The sequence below is a fragment of the Sinocyclocheilus grahami genome, unplaced genomic scaffold, assembly GCF_001515645.1.
Source record: "Sinocyclocheilus grahami isolate Dianchi unplaced genomic scaffold, SAMN03320097.WGS_v1.1 scaffold464.1, whole genome shotgun sequence".
In the NCBI taxonomy this organism is placed as follows: Eukaryota; Metazoa; Chordata; class Actinopteri; order Cypriniformes; family Cyprinidae; genus Sinocyclocheilus; species Sinocyclocheilus grahami.
In genome coordinates, this window is record NW_015505643.1 from 1,174,940 (window position 1) to 1,189,213 (window position 14,274).

The 14,274-nt window shown below is 38.3% G+C and overlaps 2 protein-coding genes across 3 annotated transcripts in view; both read right to left on the reverse strand.

Moving 5' to 3' along the window:
• The window catches only part of LOC107553093 (E3 SUMO-protein ligase PIAS1-like), a 37,710-nt gene extending 37,136 nt beyond the window's left edge, over window positions 1–574 (reverse strand). For both annotated transcript variants that reach the window (XM_016235204.1, XM_016235203.1), the window contains exon 1: window positions 512–574. In XM_016235204.1, the coding sequence (XP_016090690.1) occupies window positions 512–535 (24 nt within the window). In that variant the 5' untranslated portion in view covers window positions 536–574. The remainder of the gene's footprint in view (window positions 1–511) is intronic.
• A 2,540-nt stretch (window positions 575–3,114) lies between these two features.
• LOC107553092 (SKI family transcriptional corepressor 1 homolog-B-like) lies at window positions 3,115–9,212 on the reverse strand. The gene is made up of 9 exons (XM_016235202.1): window positions 8,888–9,212; window positions 6,097–7,783; window positions 5,388–5,469; window positions 5,055–5,147; window positions 4,857–4,925; window positions 4,212–4,286; window positions 4,038–4,112; window positions 3,823–3,888; window positions 3,115–3,480 (listed from the first exon to the last, which is right to left on the reverse strand). The coding sequence occupies exons 2-9, from the start codon at window positions 7,771–7,773 to the stop codon at window positions 3,383–3,385; spliced, it is 2,235 nt and encodes a 744-aa protein (XP_016090688.1). The 5' UTR covers window positions 7,774–7,783; window positions 8,888–9,212; the 3' UTR covers window positions 3,115–3,382.
• Between the last annotated feature and the right edge of the window lie 5,062 nt (window positions 9,213–14,274).

Genomic DNA, 14,274 nt, shown 5'->3' on the forward strand with positions numbered 1-14,274 from the left:
ATCTAAGTGATGACATCTGCTCTAAGTTTGGTGATTATCAGCAATAATCAGTCGTTCTGTCGGTGCTGAAATCAGAGTGGCGGTGCTCGTGCGCTTGCTCTCACTTGATTGACAGCATGTCAACAGCGCTCGAGCCCTGCACGTGAAGCACACATTAACCATCAAAATATACACATGATGCGGTCTACTAACAGCGTATTTTAACACAGCCCGAGTCTTTTCAACAGACACTCTTAACGTGAGTTTTTAGGGAGAAAGAGTTAAAGTTAGTAATTCCCCTGAGGAGAGCGGTGGTCAGACAGCTCCCTCTACATCAACAATAACACGCTGGAAGCTTTCTACAACACCTCCACTGCAAAATCATTTCTCATGCAACTTCAGCTACGAGAACAGAGGTTAAATGCATCATAATGGCCTCTTAATACAGCAAGTAAGTAGTACGCGTACTTCTAACGGTACAATCAGATCTCCCTGCACACTATCCGACTGGAAATTGAGCGCAGCGTTTTACCTTTAGTTCCGCACTCTCCGCCATCTTGTGACTGCTAGCGCAGGCGTGACGCTGCCGGGTCACGTGGTGTGCACGCGCAGCTTCACCGTTCACACGTTTTTCAAACAGTAGTGTCCGAAGTGTGGGAAACCCGTATGTTCTGGAAAAGTTAATAAGCGTACTACTTCAAAAACTGGGCCGTCACTAGAGATTCATGGATAGGAAGGCTAAGCGTGTTTAGGGCGTCTGAGCGGACTTCCCCAGGGTTTTTAAAGCGCCCAAAAGTTCATTCATTTATTTTAGTATGACAATGGGTTTAAATATGTCATTCTTGAGACGTGGGACAAAACAGGTCCAGCAAGAGTAACTGCTATTAGCTTTAAAAAATATATATATTCTCTCAGGTTTTCGTCTCCTCCGTCAGATGTGTCACCTCCGTCAGTTGAATATTTTGATAATATTTCATGATATTTTATATTTGTTGTGGAATTGTTGGTCACATGTGAACGTGTAATCTGTCTGCTAACACGAGAATGTGTTTTGAAATGTTAAAAACATCTTGATTGCTGTTAAAGATAAAGCTGAAATTATATTACACAGTCCAAGCTAAAAAAGCACATTTTGTTAAAAAAAGAGAACAGTTGGGAGGTTGTATCAAAGCATAGCTCAGTAGCTTAGTACATATAAGATACATAAATGTAGTTTCATTTGTCTGAGTACAAGGTTTTATTTTTTCAATTTTGCACCCTGTTTTGTCCCACTTCTCAAGAATGACTCATATATTAAGATAATGTTAATTTTGGTCAGAATTAACTAAAAGTATTCAATCTAAAAGTCTAAGCTTTGTTAGACACTCATCTACAATATAATTTTTTTATCCAAATAAATAAATGAAAGTACACTCATATCCAAATCCGTCCAACACCAACAAAATGGCTGTAGTATCCAAAGTACCTGGATTTTATTTTAAATAAGCAGACATGCAGGTAAATCATAGACCATTTTACTTTTCTTGCGGCTGAAAACTTTGAGGAAAAGATCATTTTTAGTGTTACTGAATTTCCAGAATTGTTTTGACCCCCCCTAAAAAAATCTCATACAGAGATATATGGCATAAATAAATCCAGAGCATGCACAAGTTGGTTTGCACAGGTAAAATAATATATAATAATAATAAATAAGCGCAAAATGTCATAGTTTTAACTAAACAAAGTGTGTAACATAAAAAAACTTATATAGTAATAAATAACTTTGCAATAAACCACACAAAATACAGTACTTAGGCCTATTCAAAATTCTAAATAACAACAAGTGCATGGTTAAATTATGTGCATAGTGAAAATATGCATCAGGTTCACAAGTCAGACTTCAAACAAATCAATAAGAAACAAATGTTGAGTTTAGTTTATTTATTTTTTATTTTATTTTAAATAGAGTCTATTTGCAGAAATAAAACATATAAATACAAACGGTGTTCTTATACTAAAACTTGCCCTGAAATGCTTTAGGCCTACATTTATTTTGGCGGTGTGTTTGCTGGTTACAAAATATTTTCTGAATTATTTTTGTACTGTATTTTGCTATTTGTATTTTTTTTTTTTTTTTTTTTTTTCTTTTTTTTTTTTTTTTTTTTTTTTGTATAATCAAATGAAATACACTGTCTGCAATTATAGAACATTTGTATCGCTGAATAAGCAATGTGCAATGTCTGTTTTTACCACAAGATGGAAGTGTTGTATTTCACAACAGCAGAGACTCATTTTTTGAGTTAGTGCGTTTATAATGCCGTTTAAACAAAAATAAATAAAAATAAAAACCTGCTACTGAACACGTTTGCAGTGTTTGCAAAAATATAGGCTAGACCTATATTTCTTGAAAAGCTGTGATGTTGGGAAAGAGAACTACATTTTCATGAGAAAACATTTTTAAACATTACTGTTTAGTAGGCCTATATATATATATATATATATATATATATATATATATATTTGCCTGTATGGTAGCGTAACCCAGGCCTTATTATCACGCAAATGTTTTTCCAGGCACGAATTTCAGGCAAGGTCAAAACAGTTTCTGGATTTAGTTACAAAAGTGTGTTTGAAACATTGTGTGGACATATTTTGGATTTATGAGTCAATACTTGTGGCTTTAATTGAACTTTTATTGAAGAATGAGACAAGAGATGATGTTATTTTTGGGAAAGAGAGAGAGAGAGAGAGACTCCAGAGGTCTTATGACATTTAGTTTGAGCACTTTCATGTGGAATAACAACTTTTGTGGTTTTCTCAATTGTTTATTTGGGAAATATGGGATAAGTGCTTGTTCAAACTTGGGTTTGTTGTACATTAATATGAAGTGCAGCTGATTTTCAATCATTTTTGTGTTGATTAATTTTGGATAGATAGGTCCGAAATGTTGCTTATTTAAAGTGCTTAAAATTGACGATACACCATTAATTTGGGATAGCACAGTGAATTCATTTAGAGAAAAACAAATACATGTAAAACCACATAAATAATAAGAATAATAATCAACAATTCCAGTTTATGAAATGTCACATTATACAGTTCATTGCACATTGCCATATATTATGTATTTGTATTGTTTTAAAAAATCAACCTATTTACACAAGTAACAGCATAATTATTAGAATGTTTATTATCATCCTCTGGCTTCTTTTACCGTTTTCGTAAAGTAATCCTAGACACTTTCATCCGCAGTGGAATGTTCAAATGCTAGTGAATAGCCTACTTGGGATGGATTGTGATTCAGCAGTCCTCAGGCCTCAGTGTTCGGTGTGCATAACTTGAACCTCTCAAACAGAGTGTAAGTGGAGAATTCCTTTAGGGGAGGTTTACAGATGTCACTGGGATCCTGGGATGCAGCTTTAAGTTAAGGTGGTAAGAGGGGTGGCTTGAATGTGCAGGTCCCTGTGCAGTGGCGTGGAGTGAGCATTTTGCAGGAGAAATGGTGAAGAGCGTCGTGAGCTTCTAGGGAAAAGTTTGATTTAGTTCACAAGGGAAATCTAGCAGCTAAACCTACAGAATTTGTTACTGAATCATGCTACTTTCTCCAAATATGTCACAATGACATGAAATACAGAATGATACACCACATTGTATGTCTAATGCTTGAAGATTAGAAAGTGCATGAAGATTAGATCAAACTCCCCTCTAATCATCACTACTTTACAGTTTGTCATATGCAAATATCGATGTAACGAAGTACATTCATTTGTTTAAAAAAGTAGCACTTGCATATTTCTTTTGTATTCTTTTAGAATAATGTAACAAAAAAAAGTTTGTGGTTGATAGTGTATGTTTCTAAATTACCTTTAAGCTTCTGTTGAATTGCGTAACGAGCCTTTCTCTCCTGATCCAACTCGTTGCACAATGTGTCTAAATAAAAGAAAAATCAATAAATCATTTGGGGTGGATCACAAACATTATATATTTTTTTATTATTATTATGTCTATCTGAAAGTATGCAAGTGTTACTTTTTCTTAACTCTCCTTATTTCTTTTCACTAGTGCAAAATATGTATTACCTCGTACAATCTGCAGCTGCTGGACCATCTCCTCTCGATAAGACAGTTCCCTCTTCATTTGATCCTGAAAATTATCTGTTAGAGTCAACACGTATTATATTAACTTAAGTTATAAATAAAAGAAATGATATAGCAAATTAAAGCATGGAGTGAATATGTCCATCTCTTAATTACCTTTCAAACTTTGAAATTCCCTTTCCATTTTTTTTCTTAGCTCCACTTGCTCCAAGAGCTGCTTTTGGAGCTCCTCTGTGGAAACCGACAGAAATCACACCATTTATCATATCACTGTGACTTTTAATCATCACACATATCCCTGTGAGTAAGCTACAGTCGTTTAAAGAAAATGTATCCCCATTTTGTTTTCATGTATTTTCACTCTCTGTTTGGTTTTCTTGTCTAATAGCGCTATTTAGGTTACTAAGGCTAAACACACGGTCCCCGTGTTCTCAAGCATGACATTGCAAAATAATTAGGACAGTTGCCTGAGGGGTGTGTGGAAAACGAGCCTGGCAATGTGGATCGTCTGCAGTTCAAGGACAATTCTCAGATATACACAATTGTGTAGCGATCACACGCATTTTTTAAAATGCATAATGCGTGTAAAATGGAGAAACATTGCGCACAAAGAGCTATTTGCCTTAGAGATAGACATTGCCTTGTCAGTTTTTAAACAATCATAAAAGCCAGTTAGCTGCCTCTATTGGTAATTTTTCACGTTATCTTGTGTAGCCTGTAATCTGTTGTTTGAACACACTAACACCTTAGCTTATCAAACAAAGAAACAACACAGCTTAAAATTGTCCATACAATATTTACCTTTCGCCATATTCTCGATGTCTTTCTCGAAATTAAATCTGTTATCAGTACTTCTAAATGTAGCGTCGCCTGCCATAAAATAAGGAAGAAATATAGGCTATTACACCGGATTTTAAAGATGATTTGTTTTGTATAAATATATAGTAATGTTTAAACACACACACACACAAACAGGACAATGTTTTTATTGCTACTCACTTGGGTTCTCTTTGAAATCGCTCATTTGATCCGAACAGGATTTTTGTGATTCGCATTCGTCGTCAGTGGGACTGTTGTTTGAAATGTGTGAATCTAAAGGGGAATAGCTAGTCTTATTAGCAGGCCACTTATTCAGAGTGCGTAATTAAATATCATTTATTCTACAATCGACTAAATGAAAGTTGTAAAATTATATAATAGAGTATACGCTGTATAGCTAATACTAATGAATTGTAAATTGGGGGACATTTTTCACAGTCATCTCAATAGCAAAAATTGTCCAAGTTTACCCGAATGCACTTGTTTAAATGTTAGTTTGTTAAACTGTCTTACCGTTTGTTTCCGGTGCGCAGCGAGGAGGTTTAGAGGCCAGTGTGCTCTGAAGAGATGCTCCCTCCTTTTCATGTGAGTACACCTGCAAAAATTAACCAATCATTTAAAATAAATAAATACAACCCCAATTATGCATCATTTTCTTCTTTTCTTACGCAACCATGCGTCAGACAACAGACTGCGTTTATACTCTTCTAATGATCTACGAATAGTTGGCAACATCAAGCCAAATTGCTCGTATTACAAGGTAAATTCGGTCAGATGGACTGACAAAGAGAATAATTTGCACAGAATCCACCGGGGAGCCCTTACACCAACGCACCAACAGCCCGCGGGCGACGACAGAAACGACCATTCATTCTAAACATTTAATTTACTATAATTACGCGCCGCTGGGTTCTTTTTATTTAGATCGTTCTACGTTAATAAATAGAATATAAACGATCTGTATCCATAACAACATGAATTGCAAATTGTTCACAAATAGAAAACTATGAATGTAGAGTCCATAGGCTCATAATTATGCGTCATTACTCGCTATTAGAGTTTAAAGACTGCTGTATCAGACTGAACAATGGCTGCTTTTATTCAGAATGCCATTTTGTTGATTCAAAATTATTTTACGCTAAGATGTAGCTATTTATTTCATGTTTTAATACAGATTCGAATGTTTTCAGTGCCATTGAATATGACAGTTTGTTCGACTCACTTTGTTGGTGTTCTGCTTCTGATCAGGGGAGCCCGCGTCTCTGAAAGTGGCTATCTGATCATCGTCCGGCTGCGGCGTTTGACTGTTTTCCCTCACGGGACTTTGTCGATCATCCACAGAAAGTTGTATAGACTCCTCATCCTCCGGAATTCTGTGAGTCTCCACGTCGACATCCGGTTCTTCCTCGCTGTCCACACACGGAGAGGTTGACCTATAGCTGGAGCTCTCACTCACAACGTCTGGAGACAAATGGCCAGGATGAGCTCCGCTGTAAGCGTCCCTGTTCCCGTAGAGCTTAGCTATGCTCTCTGCGTCTTTAACTACAGGTCTGAACGCAGAAATATAGCTCAGCTTTCTGGGGGTGCTGGGTTGACCCTCACTTGACCTGGCCTCGTCCCCAGATTTGTCCTCGTCGTTCCTGAGGGACTGCGAACTGGAGCAGCGCTCGCTGTCGAACAGACTGTCTCTAGGTGTGTTTCCCCCCCGCTCACTTTCTGACATGTCTGTCTCGGTGTGCCGACCACCCAGGAGCTCCGTGTGTGATTTTGGTTGTGCTGGTTGATAGGATGAGAGCGGCAGGCTGCCCGCGGAAGGCCAAAACATGGGGAATGATGGATAGATAGGCCTACCGTCCTTCGCACCGGGCCAAAACACACCAGGGACATTGGTCTTATTCTGCTCACCAACTCCATCATCCTTCTTTTGACACAGTCCAAATGCTGGGAAACTATATGGATGCGGGAAGATGGGTGGTGGGATCTTCTGAAGTATGCCGAAACTCTTACTAGGCACAGGGATGACAGGGTAGTTACGCACGCTGTTGGTTAAACTGAGGTTACCACGGTCGTCGTCGCAGCGCAAAGTTTTGTGAGGAATATCAGCGGAAGCGGTCTGCGTGATGTTTCCGGAGGCCTGCGGTTTAAGCGGGGAAGACATTTCTGATCCATGCCCTGGCATTGCCCGTTTCCGGCTCCCGCCGTTAAACATGGCCTTGACGTCCTCCCACGAGTGACAAATGTCATCAGACAAGCTTTTGTCGGTGAGTTTTAGATGGCGTCTCCATGAATTGAAATTGGCCGCGTCCGGCTGTGTGTATTTAGACTCAGGTGTGCGGTGCGAATGAAATATAAATTTGTTGGGTGAAAAATACATATTGCAATACGTGCACTTGATGCATTTTGCCCTGGAGCTGTTGTACCTCGCAGGTATGAAGCTTCCTCGGCAGCCCCAGGCGCACTCGTGTGAAACATCGAATGCAAAATTCTCGGGTAATTTGGGAGGGTTGTGAGCCCCGAGGAAGGATTTGCAGAGGCGCTCGGCCTCGCGTTTGGTGATCATGCCACAGCGGCGCGAGGAGATGGGCATTGCCCCTGCGCGCCTCAGGATCTCCAGCTGCACCGGTGTGCACTGCACACACGTAATTCCAAGCGCCACGCGTCTGTTGTGGATTTCGTTGTAGCTGTAGTGCTTCAATAAAGTGTTGGAAATCTGCGCCAGACACAGCCTCTCCTGACCGTCGATGACCAAACAGACGATGGGCACTCCGTACAGCATAGTCTCACTCACTTGATTTGGCTTCAGCGAGCTGCTGCTAGAGTAAGGCTGCAGTTCTCGCTTTGAGTTGGGGGAAGAGCAAACATCTCGTCCCGCAGAAGGCTGACTGGGTATCGACTCCATTCCTGGAAGTCTGTGGAGAACCAGTCAGAAATGTAAAATTACACTTCAATTCAAGAATTGTATTTTATGCAACTTTTGAGAGATGATATATAATTATTAATGTGTGCTTTGTGTGAGCGTTATCCTAATATAAACGCATTTGTATTATAATTACTATTATTTTGTAGTTGTTTTTATTAGGCTATAATTGTATTATTATTTATTATAGTTTTAATATAGGTCTACAACAGTATCTCAATAAAAAGGCCAAATTAAAACAAAAAACAAAAAGGCAGTAGCATATTTGCTCTATCTACAATTTTGTCTGTCACATTTTTATTTTGTTTGATCCTCGATAGAATTACTTTTGCCAGATAAGAAATGATATTTAAAAATGACAGTTTTCACAATAATTTGAATAATTATTTTAGCACTGTATTACAGACTATACTGTTAGTATTTTTAGTTAACACTTTACATTTTAAATGACAGCTTTAGGCCTGCTAAATCATATTTGAAAAGAATACCTCGCTTTTTAGGTTGAGAATATTGCAGGCTCTAACATTATCCTGAAAAGCTCGCACTCTCTGACCTGAGAGCCTGCATCATTGCTTAATGTCTCCAAATCGGCTCAGAAGCCGGAGCGATTACTTAAAGGCCTCTTACGGCTCTAATACGCAAAGGGGCAGAAGGGAAGGATCTTTTAGCTACTCCAATGAGCTTAGCCAGAAGGAAAAGAAGCAGTAAGCCGCTTTCTGTGTAATTACACAGCCTGTGTTGTTCGACTTTGATCTGTTAATAAAAGTCTTATTATTTATAATTACAACATTGCACAAGGAGCCGTTATATTTCAGTCCTACACATATATTCGTTTGCTGGATGCATCTGTAATGCATTTTCACGAGGCACAATTCTTCTATAGATTTGTCATATTGTTTTGTATCAAGTTAGGTGCAATAAATTCTCTTTCGTAATAAAGGTTTAGCGTATTTTAAAACATTTCAGGCTAGCCTTTCTTCTGAGTCCTAAACATTTTGACTAAAATAATGTTGACATTAATAAGCGCGTTAATTTAAGAAAATACATACGCATTATTATTATTTTGATCAACATGTAAATATAAAAAGAAACCTACCTTTTATCAGAAAACGAAGTCAGATGAGCGAGTGTGTTTGCATCAAATTAACAGGCCTAAAATAAGGACAAAACGTCCGTCTGTAGGCTACTGCGTGATGAGAACTGCGAGGCTGGATAGAGTCTCTCCTCTCAAAACAGCTTTAGAGTTTCCATCCCACTCAGCTCTCGTGCGTGGTGACGGGAGCGCGAGCCGAGTGACCACATGGCAGTCCCGGATTCTCGTGCCTCTTCTTAATAGGTTGTGCGCGATCTACTTCAAGAGAGGGGACGCCAAAAAGAATAAGAAGGCAACACCCACTGAGATCAAATCCGATTCTGGTATTAACCGTTTGCTTCCACTGCTCCAAAACAAAGATCACTGCCAATTTATAATTGAGCTTCTTCTACAGATAGATAGATAGACAGATAGACAGATAGATAGATAGATAGATAGATAGATAGATAGATAGATAGATAGATAGATAGATAGATAGATAGACAGACAGACAGACAGACAGACAGACAGATAGATAGATAGATAGATAGATAGATAGATAGATAGATAGATAGATAGACAGACAGACAGACAGACAGACAGACAGACAGACAGATAGACAGACAGACAGACAGACAGACAGACAGACAGACAGACAGACAGACAGATAGATAGATAGATAGATAGATAGATAGATAGATAGATAGATAGATATAGGAAATCATCAAATCAAATAACGACAAAGATGCCACCAAAATCAGGGCGCTAAGTGCAGTTTTAACGGGTTTGTGCGATTGCGCATGAATAAAGGGGTTATAGAGAGATGAAGAAATTAACAACGGTACATTTAGATTATTTGTTATTTCCCCCATCTGATATCACGTAGGCCTACACCTGCGTCTTATTGTTTTGGACTAATAAGTTCCCCATGAATGTTAGAACTTAATAATGTTCATGTCTGAGTGACAAGTCGGAAACCAAACAATATACCATTATGAATTTGCATTGAACATTTCCTCTAGGCTACGTGTCCGCAGGCCATGCGGTCTAAACTTCTATTAGAGGCTCGTGGTCATCGCATTTTACGTAACATGTCTCCAGGTGACTGATGCACATTTGTTAAACACAGCAGCCAGTGAGAGCGGCTAGTGTGTACAAACAGTGATATATCAGAGCAATGGACTGAGGTAAGTGGTGCAACCTTATATGGCCGTATTAACTATTTAAAACCTGATCAATGACCTTCAGTTAACCCCACTAAGTCTTGACGTAAAGATATCAATATCGAAACGGGCAAAGTTGTGCTGTCCTCTCTGAAATTCGACAATATGTCATTCTCTCAGAAATGTTTTGGCGATGTGTGCAGGCATCACCAGTCACGCGCTTCAGCGCCCGCGTCTCCCACTTAGGAAGGAGGGTTTGCAAAGACAGACGTTGGTTAAAAAAATCACTGTAGTCTGTTTTAAACAACTGATATATTCACCCTATTTTTTGTTACATTTTTCCAACCCATTTAATTATTCCAGCCACCGTCTATATTTTATTACCTTCCGTTATTCGTTGAGGTGTCAGAGCTGTGTAAAGACAGACCTGATTAAACGGTAGTTAATTATATAAAATGTTAACAATTAGCCTACCCGGAATCAATTAGTTAATAATGTCCAAAAAATGCCTTAGAGGGATGGTTCTTCTTAGCAGAGCCATTACCTCAGAACTGCCTTCGAGCTAAACCGTGTTTCGCGTTAAGTGAACATAGGCATATGGATAGGTTGCACTATTGGCTGTCTGACGAGCCCGGTCTCATGAAAATGCGTATGAATAGTACGCCAAATAAAAACGAAAACTCGTGGTATTGATACGCAAAAAGGGACTTTGGCGTGCATATGATACGCACTTGTTTGGCGTGCATATAATACGCAGTTTTCGCGTACATATGACACACATCTACCCCACAACCCTAATCCTACCCATCGCGTGGGATATACACGCCAAAGTCCATTTTTGTGTATCAATAGGCCTACCACGAGTTTTCGGTTTTTATTTGGCGTACTATTCATACGCACTTTCATGAGATCGGGTTAGTCTGACACAAGTAGACTAAACGGATGCGTTTTTATTATAAACTATTCCCAAATGTTTGAGCGAAAAATAAATAAATAAATTCTAAAGCAAATAGTTAGCTTATATCGTCAAGAGTTGAAAACAAATGGGAAAGTTGAAAAATCTGTCAAGCGATGCTCAGTATGCTCTGTGACCATGGGGCCACCGGCTTAACCTAATTCAATATTAATAGGAAGGGAAACTTTAACCAGATCTGCCTGGTCGTGTCTCCTTTCACAACCAAGAAGCTTCGTTCTGGCCCAACAATAATTACAATTTTATTCTGTAATTATTCCTTTCTTGTTAATTATTTAGAGGTCAGACTCAAAGCAGCAGTGTTAGTGTTTATGGCGGGGAGACAGGGGCTCACATGTCCTACAAGACAGGATCCTCCCACGAACAGGTAAAGCTACACAACAACCGTCTTTAAACAAGCCACCCTGCCATCATTTAGTCAGACCTTTGAGAAGAATATCCCTTGTAAAATGTGTAAGCAGTGCAGGTTCATTTATAACCTCAAAATATTGAAATCACTCTAACAAAAATGTATTTAGCCATTTAATATTTGGATATATTTATCACTATTAATTTTACTACCGGCCAGGTTGCTTTGTGTTCAACTTGATGTGCTTAGTAACCTCTCTGACATGCTATTAAATAATCAATGATTGTTTTTACATAACGGTTGAATCAATACGATAAATATTGTGTTTCAGGACGACATATGCCATTATTGGCTCATTAATATACAAGCTATTATATTACACGAGCATGAGTAAACTAATTAAAGAAACTTTATATAGGCCAGTTGCTGAGTAAAGAAAGAATTGAGAAAAAAACGTCTTCATATAACCTAGTGCACTGTTCTTTTAACAATAGGATTAAAACATGTTCTTAAAATATAATTAGTTGTAGTGCCTATTGCACATGAAGTTTTGCTAATGTGCTGAGAGTATATATAATAAATATATGAAGTAAAATGTGTTTAATACGGTGGCCGAGAGGTGCAGAACAAATCACAATTCTGAAAACAAAATAACAAATTGCAAACGCAAATGCAAGTCTACAAAACAAAATAACAATTCAGAAAGCACAACGACAAATCCGAAAACAAATTAACAAGTCAGAAAGCACACGACAAATCCGAAAACAAATGAACAAGTCAGAAAACACAACCAGAAAAGGTAGGTATAGTTTGAGACAGCGCCATTGGTTTGGGATTACTCACCGCTGACTGGACGAGACATCTGCTTTGCACTTTACGGCCACCGTAGTTTAATCTTCTGAAAACAAAATAACAAATTGCAAACGCAAATGCAAGTCTACAAAACAAAATAACAATTCAGAAAGCACAACAACAATTCAGAAAACATTATAACAAGTCAGAAAGCACAACGACAAATCCGAAAACAAATTAACAAGTCAGAAAGCACACCGACAAATCCGAAAACAAATGAACAAGTCAGAAAACACAACCGGAAAAGGTAGGTATAGTTTGAGACAGCGCCATTGGTTTGGGATTACTCACCGCTGACTGGACGAGACATCTGCTTTGCACTTTACGGCCACCGTAGTTTAATCTAGTTTAATACTATACCGCACAGAGCTATATATAATCTCCCTTTATTTTTTATCTGTCAGTATGGTGACAAATTGTTCGGACAACAGAAATCGATTAAAAAAACTGATTATAGTAGTCAGTATTATCAGAATGAGTCAGACACAACCGCTAGTTATTTTTTAAGGCATGCACATTAAAAAGGCTATGCCATCATCAGCTGACTTGACACCCTTACAGGACAGTTTGAGCTGATGCCCTCTGGTTGCCGTTTTAAACAACTAAAGACAATGGCCAAGAGACCAGGCAAATCTTCATTTTTTATTTATTTTATTTTATTTATTGGAGTGGGTTGATAGTCAAATCACCAATTTTATTTAAACATGCCACAGCATAAAGAATAAAATTAAAAAAAAAAGCTCGTTCTATTCAAAGAACGCACTAACAAGTTCAGATAACAACAAAGACGGAAACACTTCAGATTTAAACCATGTGTTTTAGAAAAATACGAGATGCTGTCCTGGAGGTCACTGCGAAGATTGGCACATAAATCAAAGGCAGACTAATTCAGCAAGAGAGGTTTAATAAACGCATCGGCTGAAAAGCAGTGTTCTACAGTCACCGTTATATCCGCGCAGTATAAAAGCACGACCCCAATAAATTTCACTTTAGCGCGAGATCAATCAGCTTCTCTCATATTGATCTCTGTCGCCTTGACACCCCCGAATCGCCTGCCGCAACCTTTTTGTTTCGAGTGAAAATAACGTTTCGATTACTGTTTTTATTAGGAAAAGATTGCTACAAGAGGTTCACCATGGCCTGAAAATTAAGTGGTGACATTTTAATTACTAGACATTGATAAAGGAATCTTGGTAATGGCTGTGAACAGGTCTTTCGGTGCTCGTCCGGCCCCCGCGCTAATCAAACTGGACTGCAGGAGAAAGGTCGCATTAGAGCAGCAGTAGGCTATATGGGCCCCAACAGCTGAAAGAGGAGGAATACTGAGGGCCTTTAGCTGCTGGGGCCCATATACTGCTGCTCTAATGAGACCTTTCTCCTACAGTCCAGTTTGATTGGACTGTTGTTTGACCCTAAACTGCAAACGTGGGACAAAATGACTTAAAATTGTTTGGCTATTTTTCATTGACAAGTTATAGTTGATATTGTTAACTGAGTTTCAGGTTTCGCGATTTATTTATAACATAGAGTTTGTAATAGTCATGTTTTTTTATTTAAACAAGGGCTGATAATTTGTTTATTTTTTGCTACCTTTTATATATATATATATATATATATAGATCACAGGCAAGCAAGCTCTTTAACATCATTCCGTCTGGATATTCATTATGCTTTTTGTATTGATCACCATGTTACATCCGATGCATGGTGTTATTGTAAACATTAAGGTTGGACTGTGTAAGTGAACACTAACAGTGATCCGGTTCAATATGCACTCATGTGGAGAGGAGAGTGACTCCGACCTCCGTATCAGATTCCTGTCCTCCCCATTGTACTCGTCCTGTACGGACCCCAACACTCGGAAAACACAGGACCAAAACTGCATCCCATGACCGCTAATGAACTATGTGTAATCAAATACCATCCTTTCAAACACACAAAGTGTAAACTATGTAATGCTAATCATCTGAGGGATAAGCCTAAACCTAATCCAGAGGAGTATCTTTAAATGAATAGTGTCTTTGAAGATGAAAGTAGGTATATAATACCATATACTAAATTATTTATCTTATAA

Bases quoted from the DNA above. Each gene is read 5' to 3' on its own strand.
- LOC107553092 (XM_016235202.1), bottom strand. From the start codon at position 7,773: ATGGAGTCGATACCCAGTCAGCCTTCTGCGGGACGAGATGTTTGCTCT. The intron at 4,287-4,856 runs GTAAATATTGTA...CGGTTTCCACAG, and splicing joins CATCGAGAATATGGCGAAAG to AGGAGCTCCAAAAGCAGCTC. The intron at 4,113-4,211 runs GTAATTAAGAGA...TGACTCTAACAG, and splicing joins GGAATTTCAAAGTTTGAAAG to ATAATTTTCAGGATCAAATG.